Source organism: Mustela erminea, chromosome 5, assembly GCF_009829155.1.
Source record: "Mustela erminea isolate mMusErm1 chromosome 5, mMusErm1.Pri, whole genome shotgun sequence".
Classification (NCBI taxonomy): domain Eukaryota; kingdom Metazoa; phylum Chordata; class Mammalia; order Carnivora; family Mustelidae; genus Mustela; species Mustela erminea.
The window spans coordinates 113,365,369-113,379,162 of NC_045618.1; the positions used below are offsets into that span (position 1 = coordinate 113,365,369).

Genomic DNA, 13,794 nt, shown 5'->3' on the forward strand with positions numbered 1-13,794 from the left:
AAAATCCAAATTAAATACTAGGTAGTGAGAAAAAAATACTAGGTAGTGGATCTTTGAAAGGAATAAGGTGAATGTCATATTCTTCTTGTTCTATATGCAGGTTGGAAATGACTCTTTAAGATACATAGAATAAAATTGTTAAATTGAAATAGAAAATAGCTCATCATTTAATATTAATAGTAATAAATACAAAAATACCATTTAAGTAAAGTTTTTATTTTGTATTTAATTTGGGGTGATATTTTATCAAGGTCTAGACTTCAGGATTTCCAGTTTTCCCTTAGCATATTAATCAAAGCTTTCCATGATTTCTGGATTCCATTGTTTATGTCGCATACTCAGCTGTCAGTTTTACTGTTTTTCCTTTGACAGTGATGTGTCCTTTTTCTCTTTCTGGTTGTTTTTAAGATTTTCTTACCATCTTTTTATTACCATTTTCTTACCATCTTTACCATTTTCTTACCATCTTTTATTTTCAGCGCTTTGGCCGCTCATGTTGTTTTATTTTACTTTTTCTGGTGTGGGGTTGGTTATACTCCCTGAGTCAGTGAATTAGTTCAATGAATCAGTTTTGGAATATTCTCAGGTGTTCTGAAAATACTGCTTTTGCCCCATTCTCTCCTCAACTACAGTTACATTGAGCAGTTTGATTCCCATGTTTCTTTTGCTCTGTTCTTTTCACTTATTTTTTTTTCCTCTTTGCTTCAGTTTGGATGTTTTCTGTTGATCTCTTCAAGATCACAAATCCTGTGTTTTTGTGTTTAGTCAGCTCCAAAACTGATCCACTGATTTCTTAATTTCAGATACTATTTTTTCAATTCTAAAATTACTATTTGATTATTTTTCATAGCTTTTAATTCTTTGCTGAAATTTCCTTTCTTTCATCTACTGTGAACATTTTTCTGTATCTTCAACTTATGTTAAATAAATTTTTTGAAAGTTTAAATTTTCATAAAATTCTTGTCTTCTGATTCTGTATCATCTGTGGGTCAGTACCTATCTATGCATATATATACATGTGTGTGTACATATATGGATGTATGTGTATGTATGTGGTATATATACACACACACACACACACATATATATATATATATATATATGGAATTATTCTCTTGCTTATTGGTTACATTTTGGGTCCTTTTCTATACTTTGTAGTAATTTTTGTCATATACCAAATACTATTTATTGTAGGATCAAAGAAATTGATATAAATAATGTTAAGTGCCAACTCTTTAATTCAATTTCAAATTGAACTAGGTAGTTAGAGTGAAAGCTTTAGATATCCTTAGTCTACATCTGGTCTTAAATGTCTTTATGGGTAAAACTTGTGTTGCGGATACTTCTGATGTGACTTTGTTTTTAGGTACTGTGAAATTGTGAGAAGTTTTTCTATACCTTTTTAGTTTTGCCCCCTTTTATTCACCCCTCCTGCCTCCATTTGCTTTTGGTTGAGAGCGGATTTTTTTTAGGGATGATCTCCTGAAATTATACACTGAAAGTGGTAGGCTCTGCCTGTTGTCGTGTGACTTTGACTTCTAATCACCATAGCTCTATAGAAAACATTATTTGCCCTCTGCCTATTTTTTCTTTCTCATTCCAAACTCTTTTGTGCTGTTCTAGCCCTCAGCAGATGTTCCACCAAAAAAAAAAAAAAAAAAAAAAAAAGGCTTTCATAGGATTTCATAGAATTTCTTAGAGTTCCATAGGATTTCAGTATGTCATGCCAGCCTGTGAACCATCAAGAACTATGCTGGTTTTTCTTTTCTCTAGTAGTGTCCTTCTTTCTGACTCATAGCTTGAAGTGGCAAATTCTCCCAGAAATGAAAACAATAGGAGGCTCAGCTTACCTAAGAACAGATAGCACTTTCTCCTAGTTTATTCTTATTAAGTCACATTGCTATCTAATATCTTTTAAAATATAATTTGAGGGGCACCTGGGTGGCTCAGTGGGTTAAAGCCTCTGCCTTTGGCTCAGGTCATGGTCTCAGGGTCCTGGGATCGAGCCCCACATTGGGCTCACTGCTCAGCAGGGAGCCTGCCTCCTCCTCTCTCTCTGCCTGCCTCTCTGCCTACTTGAGATCTCTGTCTGTCAAATAAATAAATAAAATCTTTTAAAAAAATAATAATTTGGGGGGGTCAACTTGTCCTTTTTTGTTTCTAGTAATGACTTGCCACTATGTGCTGGTAGTTTAATCTTATAAAAGTAAAAACAGAATTTAGACCCATGTGTTTACTCTTTTATTTTTTTATTTTTTTAAAGATTTTATTTATTTATCAGAGAGAGAGATGGGAGAGAGCGAGCACAGGCAGACAGAATGGCAGGCAGAGGCAGAGGGAGAAGCAGGCTCCCTGCTGAGCAAGGAGCCCGATGTGGGACTCAATCCCAGGACGCTGGGACCATGACCTGAGCCGAAGGCAGCTGCTTAACCAACTGAGCTACTCAGGCGTCCCTGTGTTTACTCTTTTATATGTTGCATTTATATAAAGGTGGTATACTTAGATTATTGGCTTGTTATTGAATATTAATATTTGTTGCTAAATCTGTTAGGCCCAGAAATTAACATTGATCTTTGGAAAAATCCTATCCAGAGATCCAGTTTTAATTTAAAATTCCATTTTGTTGGTAGTAACTGAAATAAAATGCAAGCAAAAATTAATTTTTCTTTTTCTCTTTCATGTTTAGTGAGTGATAGTTGCTTCAGGAATCTTGCAGAAGATCGCAGTGGGATAAATCTCAAAGATCTCGTACAAGATCCTTCTTTGTGAGTATATGGTTTTCAGTACTAAGCATAGTTTTGATAAGTGTGACTCAAAAGATGTGTAACTGAGAACTAATTTAACATTGAGTAAGTTTTTCTTTTCTAACAATTTGTGTTATGTATAATGAAGGACATTCAACAGTTTCAGTAGAAATGAAGGTATAGAATAGTTTATTTTTAGAAATAGAAGAGATATTAGAAGAAGAGATAGCATTATGAAGAGATATTAGAAAAAGAGATAGCATTATGACTAATGATCAACTTTCAAGGAGTCTTTACTAATGGCTGATGATTTCTTGCCAGTGTGGCAGTAGATACTGGGTAGAGAAGGTGATGAGTAATTCATTTGCTGGGAAAGGTTCAATTAAATTTGTTCATGTCAATTTTAGGCTTTTTGATAACTTATAATATTTATAAGTATAATTATAAATATAAAATAATTATAATATACTTGAATATTTAGAATACATTTGATATTTTACATTAGATAGTTTTATAAGCAAAAATTTTTGAAAAGTTTCATAGGACTTAATTTTTCATATTCTTAATGTCACTTTCTATTTTTATTTTATGAATTAATTTTTTATAATTTAATATTTACTATAAATTATGCATCCTATCTTCTATATGAACATACCCTCATGGTAATATCACTTTGATTTAAAAAAAAAATCAAGAATAGTTAAGCTTTAGGCAGCAGAAAAAAGAAAATGGAGTGCTGGCAGGTGCTTTCTTAAGGAGGTATGTAATACATTCAGTAAAATATAACAGGAAATCAGTCTTTCACATCATATATAATGTATACTCCCACACATTTTACTAGTAATTTATTGAGTATTTTACAAGGAATAAAACACAAGGATGTGTTGAATCTGAAGGATATTGATTCTTTAATGAATTCCCCAGTCATTTAAAAAAAATGTAGTCACAAGATACAGAATCTTGAAAATAACTGAATCTTAAAGTTTCTAATATAATGAATTTAGAAATGAACTTGTAAACTCAGTTTTCCCAATTTTTTTTATTAATCTGTTTCTCTTTTCCTCACTCTAAAGGAATGTCAATATTCTTTCTCTGTGATCTTTATTCTACTGAAAATCGACAGTTGTCCTTTCAGTCCTATAAATATTTAATCAATAATAGAACTGTTTTTTAACTTGATGTAAATGTTCCCATTAAATTAATGTCAAATAACATTTATTTGCATGAAGAATTCTGTTTCTCTTATAGATATAGGAGGAAACTGTATAATTGTTTTTGAAAGATTTCATCCATTTGAATGAATAATATGTTATTCCATTATTGTATGATTTGAAGGTATATTTTTGGCCCAACAGTATTATTTATCTGTATTATGTAGTCTTTGTGGAAAAAATGTGCTCATCTGGACATTAATGATATAAAAGCTATGGAGAATTGTACTTGAATAATTGATTATAACAATGAGTTATAGTGTTTTGAGAGAATTTGGTACTTTTTCCGAGAATGTAGAATAATATTCATTATGCAACCTAGCAGTAAATTTTAAATTTAATCTTAGCATTTGAAAGAAAACTTCCGTGAGATTACTACTGTATGGGTTGGAGAAAATTCCGAGTCTCTGTTTTGGAATACCAGATATCTTACTTTAGCATCATTCTCTTAACTTGGCATTAGTCTTGAATGTAAGAATTTAGTGAGAATTTGTTTTTGCCTTTACCACTTTGAAAGAACTTTTTTTATTGAGTTGTCAAAATGTGCTATTAATGACTCTAATACATATTTTAGCAATGTATTTCTTCCTTAGCAAAATTCTTAAAGGAAGGAAATGCCTAATGTAGAAATTAATGTATTTTTTTCTGTTGTTATGAAGGGAAATGTTTTATTCTGAGTTATTATTCTATAACAATATTCATTTAGTATATACCTCATGGGTATGGATTTTTTTCTTAAAGTCATTTACCTCTCTTCTGTTCCAAACTCCTGACAAAAATCTTTACTATTTGTTCATTGATTCATGTATTCTTCATGGGTCTATATGGAGCTGAATTGTTTGTGTTGCAACATTGAGTTGAAAATATGTCAGAAATAATAATGTCTTTACAGTAAAAAAAATCTGCTGCTTAAAGAAATAACTGGCATTTGATAAATACTCCAGATTCCTGAGCTGCTAATTCTGAAAGGAGTTGATGTGTAAAGAAAAATTAAGTATTACAATCGCTAAGGCTATTCAAAAGGAATCAGGATAAAGAGAGAAGGGAAAAATAAGCTGAAGAGAGGCCAGGCTATCTGGTCAGTATTGACACTCCGAGTAGTATATATACTATGTGGGCAAAGTAAAAAAAAAAAACAAAATGAAGTCAAATGTGGTATGTGTGTCTGTGTGAGTGTGTGTCTATAAGTGAATGAAGTTTTAAGGGTTAATTGCCTCAGAGGAGAATGAAAAGGCAGAACAAAAAGTGTAATTGATACTTTTAAATCTGTGTCAGGCTAATAGAATAATGTGATAGGCCCTCATTTATCTAGACTGTGTATACTACAGTCCCCAAGATTTTGCTTCCATTGTATGGTAAAACTAATTACAGGGTTTGAATGAACGGAGTGACCTATGTTATAAGAACATGAAGGACGGATGCCATGAGAGAAAAAGATGAGAAAGTTGTGAATCCCTAAGAAAGACGTTCTGGCCTTTCTACTAAATTTTGAGTTGTTTTAATAATGAGAGCAGCATGTGACTTGTGGGAAGATTGAGGTAAAGGGGGTACCTGAGAAGCTCTCTTCTTTGGTAGTTATTTTAAGAATAATTTTTTCTGTAGCACTCCTACAGGTGTTAAGTGTAAGACCAAGTAGAGGATTTTGACATTCATTTCTTGCTGATGAATGTGTCTAAGGATTTGTTTGAATTAGTAATTTGCATGAGCGTTAAATTTCAAAATGAACAATTTTATCTGTTTTAAAAGTTCATCTTGTGTTTATGATTTTAAGTATTTTAAGACTGATTTCTTCTGCTGTGTGTATAATATGTTCTGTTGTGTTGTAAGATCTCTTGTTTTACTTGTGGTTTTTCAATGGCAAATTGAAAAGCATTGTCAAATTTAGCTTGATGTTTCACCATATTAAAAACATATCCAATGTGATATATACTTTTTATACATATAGGAAGTTATTCTCTAGCATGATAACATAAATTTTTTTCTCTTTTTTAAGTTAAGGGATGCATGCTATTTAAATTCCAAAAATCATTTATGCTGCTTCTCGTTATTTATGCTAGAGTTGACTTATGTGCAAATGAATTACTGTATATAACGTTCTTTAAGTTATATTTAGTTGTGTTCTTCGTAGAGGTAATTCTCAAAAATACTTTTAAATCCCCATTGACTGTATGCTGAAGATGAAAAGCAAAACATATTACATATTTATACTTTCGGTTTCTTACTACTTCCTTATATACCATTTAACGGAAATAGTTGTTTGAACTCAGAAACATTTATAGAAATTATTAAAGCTGTTTAAGTATCAAAAGAGGAAAAATAACTAAAGAATGAAAAGGGCTTACAGAATTGAACACCTGTTTGTACTATTCACTGTATTGATGGCGATGATATGCATGGTATAGGTGGGTGTGTCTTGTTTAATTTGCAGAAATCCTTAGGACGTCTGCGTGGCTCAGTGGGTTAAAGCCTCTGCCTTCAGCTCAAGTCATGATCCCAGGGTCCTGGGATAGAGCCTCACATCAGGCTTTCTGCTCAGCAGGGAGCCTGCTTCCCTTCCTCTCTCTCTGCCTGCCTTTCTGCCTACTTGTGATCTCTGTCAGATAAATAAATAAAATCTTAAAAAAAAAAGTTTAGGACCATCATAGATATGTGTTATATAAGTCAGATATAGGAAGAGTAGTTTAATTCATAGCAGAATTATTGACACTAGAAATGTAATTTATAATGCAGGATACTAGTAATTTTCTTTGTAGTCAAACAGGGAAAGTTTATATTCTTCGAGAATTTTGTACAACCTGGCAAATATGTAATTCTTCTCCCCCCCCTTTATGTTATTCAGTGTATTTTAAATTGTTTCAGTGATATCCAGATTTTGAAAATATATTACCAATTTATAACCTCTTAAGATTTATAAAAAAGGATGATCAAATGGATCTTAATTCTGACTCCTAGATAAATTATGTTTGGATCAAGAAATACTTTTTCTTGTCTGTTTTCTCAGTATTTCTTTTAATTGTCATAAAATAAAAATAACATAAAATTCACCATCTCAACCAATTTTAATTGTACGATTCAGTAATGTGAAGTGTGCACAGACTGTTATGCAGTCGATCCCTAGAAATTTTTCATCTTACAGAACTGCAGTGCAGTAACTCCCCATCCATCTTCTAGTCTTTGGCAACTACTATCATGCTTTCTGTGTCTCTGATTTTGACTTCTGTGGAAATTTCACATAAGTAGAATCATACAGTATTTGTTTTTGTGGTTGGTTTATTTTACTTATCATAATAGTCCCATGGAAGTTCTCCCATTTTGTAGCATGTATAAGAATTCCTTTTTTAAGGCTCACTAATACTCTGTTGGATATATGTATAACACGTTTTGTTTATCTGTTCATCCATCAGTGGACACAGCATTGCTTCTAGCTTTTGTCTATTGTGAATAATACTGCTAATACATGAATGTACAATTATCTCTTTGAGACTCTGCTTTCTGTTCTTTTGGTTGTATACACAGGAGCAGAGTTTCTACATCATATGGTAACTCAATTTTAATTTTTGAAGAACTGCCATACTTTTTTCCCCATATTGACTGCATCATTTTATATTCCCTCCAATAGTGCACAAGTTTCCAATTTCTCGACTTCCTCACCAATTCTCATTATTTCCTGTTTGTTTGTGTTTTTGTTGTTGTTGATAGGACATTCTAATGGGTGTTCTGTGATATGTTCTTGGTATTTCTTTTTTTTTTTTTAATGTATTTATTTGACAGAGAGAGAGATCACAAGTAGGCAGAGAGGCAGGCAGAGAGAGAGAGAAGGAAGCACGCTCCCCTCTGAGCAGAGAGCCTGACGCAGGACTCGATCCCAGGATTCTGAGATCATGACCCGAGCCGAAGGCAGAGGCCCAAGCCACTGAGCCACCCAGGCGCCCCGTTCTTGGTATTTCTAATTGAACTTCACTTACTTCTTTACATTTTGTCTTTTTAATGATTTCATTGGAAGTCATCTAGAGATTACAGAAAAATGTCTGTTATGAACTTTGGCATATTATGCCGTAAACTGTACAAAACTGTTATTTCCTTTCATTATTATTATGAATATTATGAACCATAAATTTGTCCATAGTAATTTTGTTACAATAGCATTTTAATCAATTCATTTTCCTTATATTGAATTGTATTACTTGCCATGTATTACTACAATTCTTGTTATACCTCATCTGTAAAGAATTGTTTTTGTGTAAAAGAAATTACTTTTTTAGTTAGGTAATGCCACATTGGAAATGCAGCATAATAATAACAGCGTGCTAGTTGAAATGTATTTTGATATTATTGATGATTAGAACTTAATCACAGGATTTCATAGATAAAATTGAATAGAATAGTTATATCTGATTGTAATGTAAATTCCTTAAACATGGAAGTTTTATGTACTTTAATGTACTTCTTTACAAATCTTACCTTTTTTGGTGGAAACTTCTTTTCATGGTTCTGAAACATAGCTCTATCCCACTGAATATACTTGACTTCACACTACATTCTGATTGAGTGATATTTTGGTCCTCTGGATCATGGCATTAAATGTGAACCAAAGACAGGATTGCTGTCTGGAAAGCAATCATATCTAAATTTAGCCTGTACTTATCTGCTAGTGTTAAGACAGGTTGCTATGGTGAACTGAATTTCTTAAAAATGCCAGTCAGCAGAGGATAAACAGTGGTTTTTGAAGTGGTTATTTTCCGTGAAGCTGTATATTCTGATACCGCATGTTCAGGTACTTAAATTTAGTTAATGTTTTTTATGTCTATTTATTAAATTTCATTTTTACAGTATCTCTGAGTCCTTTAATGTTTATTAAACAAAATACAAGAATTTTTATATTGTTATCATTTGTTTCTCTAAAGATAAATTCATTTGATGTGATAATGCATTTAATGGCAGCTGTTTAAATGTTATTGATCATTCATTTTGCTCTGCTTCCAATAGTTCTGCTAAATCTAAGACAGCTACCAAAATTATCTTTGTAATTTATCTCTAAATATAAGTTATTATCATTTTTAATGAGTTTCTTTTTTGGATTATGTATTTATTAGTCTGTAAGTTATATATTGGGACAATAGAGCTTAATCTAGTCTTGAAGAATAATATTATAGTACTATGTTCTATGTCAGAACTGCAAATCCAGAGACTTCGGATTTTAACTTTGCTTTTAGAAGACTTTCCCTCATTTCTTTCATTCCAAACATTCCTGAGAATGTATGTTTAATTTTTTTGTGAGTTTATTCATTTTAGAATTTATCAATCAAAAAAAATTACTAGATGCTTGTATTAAGTTCTTCAGAATTAGGTTTAACAGGTATTATTCTTATATCTGAGTTGGAGATCTGAGGCATACAGTATTGGAAATTTTTAAAAAGAATTTATTTTTAGAGGGTGAGAGAATGAGCAAGAGAAGGGGCAGATGGAGAGTGAGAGAGAATTTCAAACAGATGCCACATTGAACATGGCATCTCATGTGGGTCTCCATCTCCTAACTCTGAGATCATGACCCGAGCTGAAATCAAGAGTTGGACGCTTAACTGACGATACCACCCAGGTGTCCCCAGTATTAGAATTTTTAAATTAAATAAGTAATGTATTATTTTATTTAGTGGATTATCTAATTTACAGAAACCTGAGTCAAACTAACTTAAAAAATAAAATTGGACTTGATAGACTTATGTAACTATGCACTTATCATGGAATCAGGAGAGCTTAAAACCCCGGTCAAGTATGGAAACCCCAAATAATAGACTTAAGGAGTTTGTGCAATTGCATTTGTTTGTCACCCTCTGCCATCATATCTTTTGGTCTTTATTGGCTTTATTCTCACTTATGAATAAGTGAGAATAAGTTTCTCCATGAAACCAGGGAGATGTCTCTAACTTACTCTAGTTTCCTTTCTTCTAACTGCATGATCTCTCTTCACTTCCAGTTCTGAAATGTAAAATTCCATGGAAGAATTCTGATTTTGTTGATCTGGTTAATGTTGTCATGTGACATCAGGCAGTCACTGTAGCAGTCTATCTTGGTTGATTAGTCATGGGACAGATACCTGTTACTAGAATGGTAGGATACTCTAATTAAATGAGAGAGAAGGTTGTCTCAGAAAAAAAGATTGGTTAAACTAAGAGAGGTCTACTGTATACTGATTTTCAGTTGTTAATTTAAAAAAGAATGTACATTGTCAAAAGTTGTTAATTTTTCCAAATCGAACGTTTGCTTGCCTGCCCAAAGGCTCTTGATTGGAATTTGGTAGTATATTTGTAGTAATTTTTTCTTTCTTTCCTTCTTTCTCTTTTTTCTTCCTTCCTTCCTTCCTTTCTTTCTCTTTCTTTCTTTCTTTCTTTCTTTCTTTCTTTCTTTCTTTCTTCCTACTTATAATGTATTATTTTCTACATATAATGTATTATTTGTTTCAGGGGTACAGATCTGTGATTCATCTGTCTTATATAATACCCAGATTTTAACACATACCCTCCCCAATGTCCATCAGCAAGTTACCTCTACCCTCATCCCCTTTAGAAACCCTCAGTTTGTTTTTAAGAATAAGAATCTCTTCTGGTTTATCTCCTTCTCTGGTTTCATCTTGCTTCATTTTCCCCTCTCTTCCCCTGTGATCCTCTGCCTTGTTTCTTAAATTCCACATATTGCTGAGAGCATGTGATAATTGTCTTTCTCTGATTGACTTATTTTACTTAGCATAATACCCTCTAGTTCCACCCACAGTGTTGCAAATGGAAATATTCCATTTTTTGATGTCTGCATAATATTCCATTGTAAATATATACCACAACTTGTTTAGGTAAAGAAGATGTTCATTCTGTTGCTGGACATCTGGGCTCTTTCCATAGTTTGGCTATTGTGGATTTTGTTGCTGTAAACACTGGGGTGCAGATACCCCTTTGGATTGCTATTTGTATCTTTGGTGTAAATACCTGGAAATGCAATTGCTGGGTCATAGAGTAGTTACATTTTCAACTTTTTTGAGCAACCTCCATACTGTTTTCCAGAGTAGCTGCAGTAATTTGCATTCCCACCAACAGTGTAAGAACATTCCCCTTTCTCCACATCCTCGCCAACATCTGTCATTTCCTGACTTGTTAATTTTTACCATCCTGACAGGTGTTGAGGTGGTATCTCATTGTGGTTTTGATTTGCATTTCCCTGATGCTGAGTGATGTTGAGCATTTTTTTCATGTGTCTGTTGGCCATTTGGATCCCTACTTTGGAGAAAGGTCTGTTCATAACTTCTGCCTATTTCTTGATTAGATTATTTGTTCTTTGGGTGTTGTTTGTTAAGTTCTGTATAGATCTTAGATACAAGCCCTCTATCTGACACGTCGTTTGCAAATATCTTCTCCCATTCTGTTTGTTGTCTTTTGATTTTGTTGGCTGTTCTTTTGCTGTGCAACAGCTTTTTATCTTGATGAAGTTCCAATAGTTCATATTTGCCTTTGTTTCCCTTGCCTTTGTAGACATGAAATTGCTGCAGCAGAGGTCAAAGAAGTTGCTGCCCATGTTCTCCTCAAGGATTTTGATGGATTCTTTTGTCACATTTAGGTCCTTCATCCATTTTGTCTCTAGTTTTGTGGATGGTGTAATAAGAAAGTGGTCTGGTTTCATTCTAATGCATGTGGCTGTCCAATTCTCCCTACACGATTTATTGAAGAAACTGTCTTTTTTCCACTGGATATTCTTTCCTGCTTTGTCGAAGATTAGTTCACCATAGAGTTGAGGGTCCATTTCTGGGCTCTCTATTCTGTTCCATTGATCTAGGGGTCCGTTTTTGTGTTAGTACCATACTGTCTTGATGATTACAGCTTTGTAATAGAGCTTGAAGTCTGGAATTTTGATGCCACCAGCTTTGGCTTTCTTTTTCAACATTCTTTTGGCTATTTGAGATCTTTTCTGGTTCCATACAAATTGTACAATTATTTGTTCTAGTTCTGTGAAAAAACTTGATAATATTTTGATAGGGATGGCATTGAATGTGTAGATTTCTCTGGTTAGCATAGACATTTTCACAATATTTGTCCTTCCAGTTCAAGAGCATGGAACATTTTTCCATTTCTTTGTGTCTTCATCAATTTCTTTCATGAGTATTCTATAGTTTTCTGAGTATATATCCTTTGCCTCTTTGGTTAGATTTATTCCTAGCTATCTTTTGATTTTTGGGTACAGTTATAGATGGGATCGACTCAACTTCTCTTCTGTCTGTTGTTAGTGTATAGAAATGTAACTGATTTCTGTGCATTGATTTTATATTCTGCCATGTTGCTGAATTCCTGTATGAGTTCTATCAATTTTGGGATGGACTGGAGTCTTTTGGGTTTTTCATGTAAAGTATCATATTATCTTCAAAGAGTGAGAGTTTGACTTCTTTACTGATTTGGATGCCTTTTATTTCTTTTTGTTGTCTGATTCCTGAGGCTACGACTACTAGTACTATGTTGGACAGCAATGGTGATGGTAGATATCCCTGCTGTGTTCCTAACCTTAGGAGAAGAGCTTTCAGTTTTCCCCCACTGAGAATGATATTTCCTGTGGGCTTTTCATAGATGGCTTTTATATTAAGGGATGTGCCCTCTATCCCCACACTGTGAAGACTTGTAATCAAGAAAATATACTGTACTTTGTTAAATGCTTTTTCTGCATCTGTTGAGAGGATTATACCGTTCTTGTCCTTTCTTTTATTTAGGTAGTATATCACATTGATTTATGGATATTGAACCAACCTTGCAGCCCAGGATAAATCCCTCACTTGGTCGTGGTGAATAATCCTTTTAATGTACTGTTGGATCTTATTGACTAGTATTTTACACTGAATTTTTGCATACATGTTCATCAGGAATATTGGTCTTTAACTTTCCTTTTTGGTGGGGTCTTTGTCTGGTTTGGGGATCAAGGTAATGCTGGCCTTACGGAAAGAGTTTAGAAGTTTTCCTTCCATTTCAGTTTTTTGAAACACCTTCAGAAGAATGGCTATTAATTCTTCTTTAGATGTTTAGTAGAATTCCCCCCAGTAAGCCATCTGGCTCTGGGCTCTTGCTTGTTGGGAGATTTTTTGATTGCTCCTTTAATTTAAGTCAGTTCAGTTTTTCTATTTTTTTACTGGTTTTGTTTTGGTAGTTTATACGTCTCTAGGAATGCATCCATTTCTTCCAGATTGCCCATTTGTTGGCATATAGTTGCACATAATATGTTCTTACAATTGTATTTCTTCAGTATTGGTTGTGATCTCTCCTCTTTCAGTCATGATTTTATTTATTTGGGTCCTTTTTCTTTTCTCTTTGATAAGTCTGGCCAGGTGTTTTATCAATCTTATTAATTCTTTTGAAGAACAGCTCCTGGTTTCGTTGATTTGTTCTACTCTTTTTCTGGTTTCTATCTCATTGATTTCTGATCTGGTCTTTATTATTTCTCTTCCCCTGCTGGGCTTAAGCTTTATTTGCTCTTCTTTCTCCAGTTTCTTTAGGTTGTGTATTTGAAGTCTTGTTTCTTGAGAAAGGCTTGTAGTGCTATACACTTCCCTCTTAGGACTGTCTTTGCAGCATCCCAAAGATTTTGAACAGTTGTGTTTTCATTTTCATTTATTTCCATGAATTTTTAAATTCTTCTTTAGTTTCCCGGTTGATCCTTTCATTCTTTAGTAGGGTGCTTTTCAGCCTCCACGTATTTGCTTTCCTTCCAAATTTCCTCTCGTGATTGAATTCAAGTTTCAAAGCATTATGGTCTGAGAATATGTCTTTTGGTACCAGTTGAGACCTGATTTGTGACTCAGTGTGGGACCTGTACTG

The 13,794-nt window shown here is 33.4% G+C and overlaps 1 protein-coding gene across 13 annotated transcripts in view; it reads left to right on the plus strand.

The window, feature by feature from the left end:
* Nucleotides 1-13,794, plus strand: part of GPHN (gephyrin) — a 641,293-nt gene that overhangs the window by 140,224 nt on the left and 487,275 nt on the right. For all 13 annotated transcript variants that reach the window (XM_032344531.1, XM_032344542.1, XM_032344543.1 and 10 more), the window contains exon 2: nucleotides 2,687-2,765. In XM_032344531.1, the coding sequence (XP_032200422.1) occupies nucleotides 2,687-2,765 (79 nt within the window). The remainder of the gene's footprint in view (nucleotides 1-2,686; nucleotides 2,766-13,794) is intronic.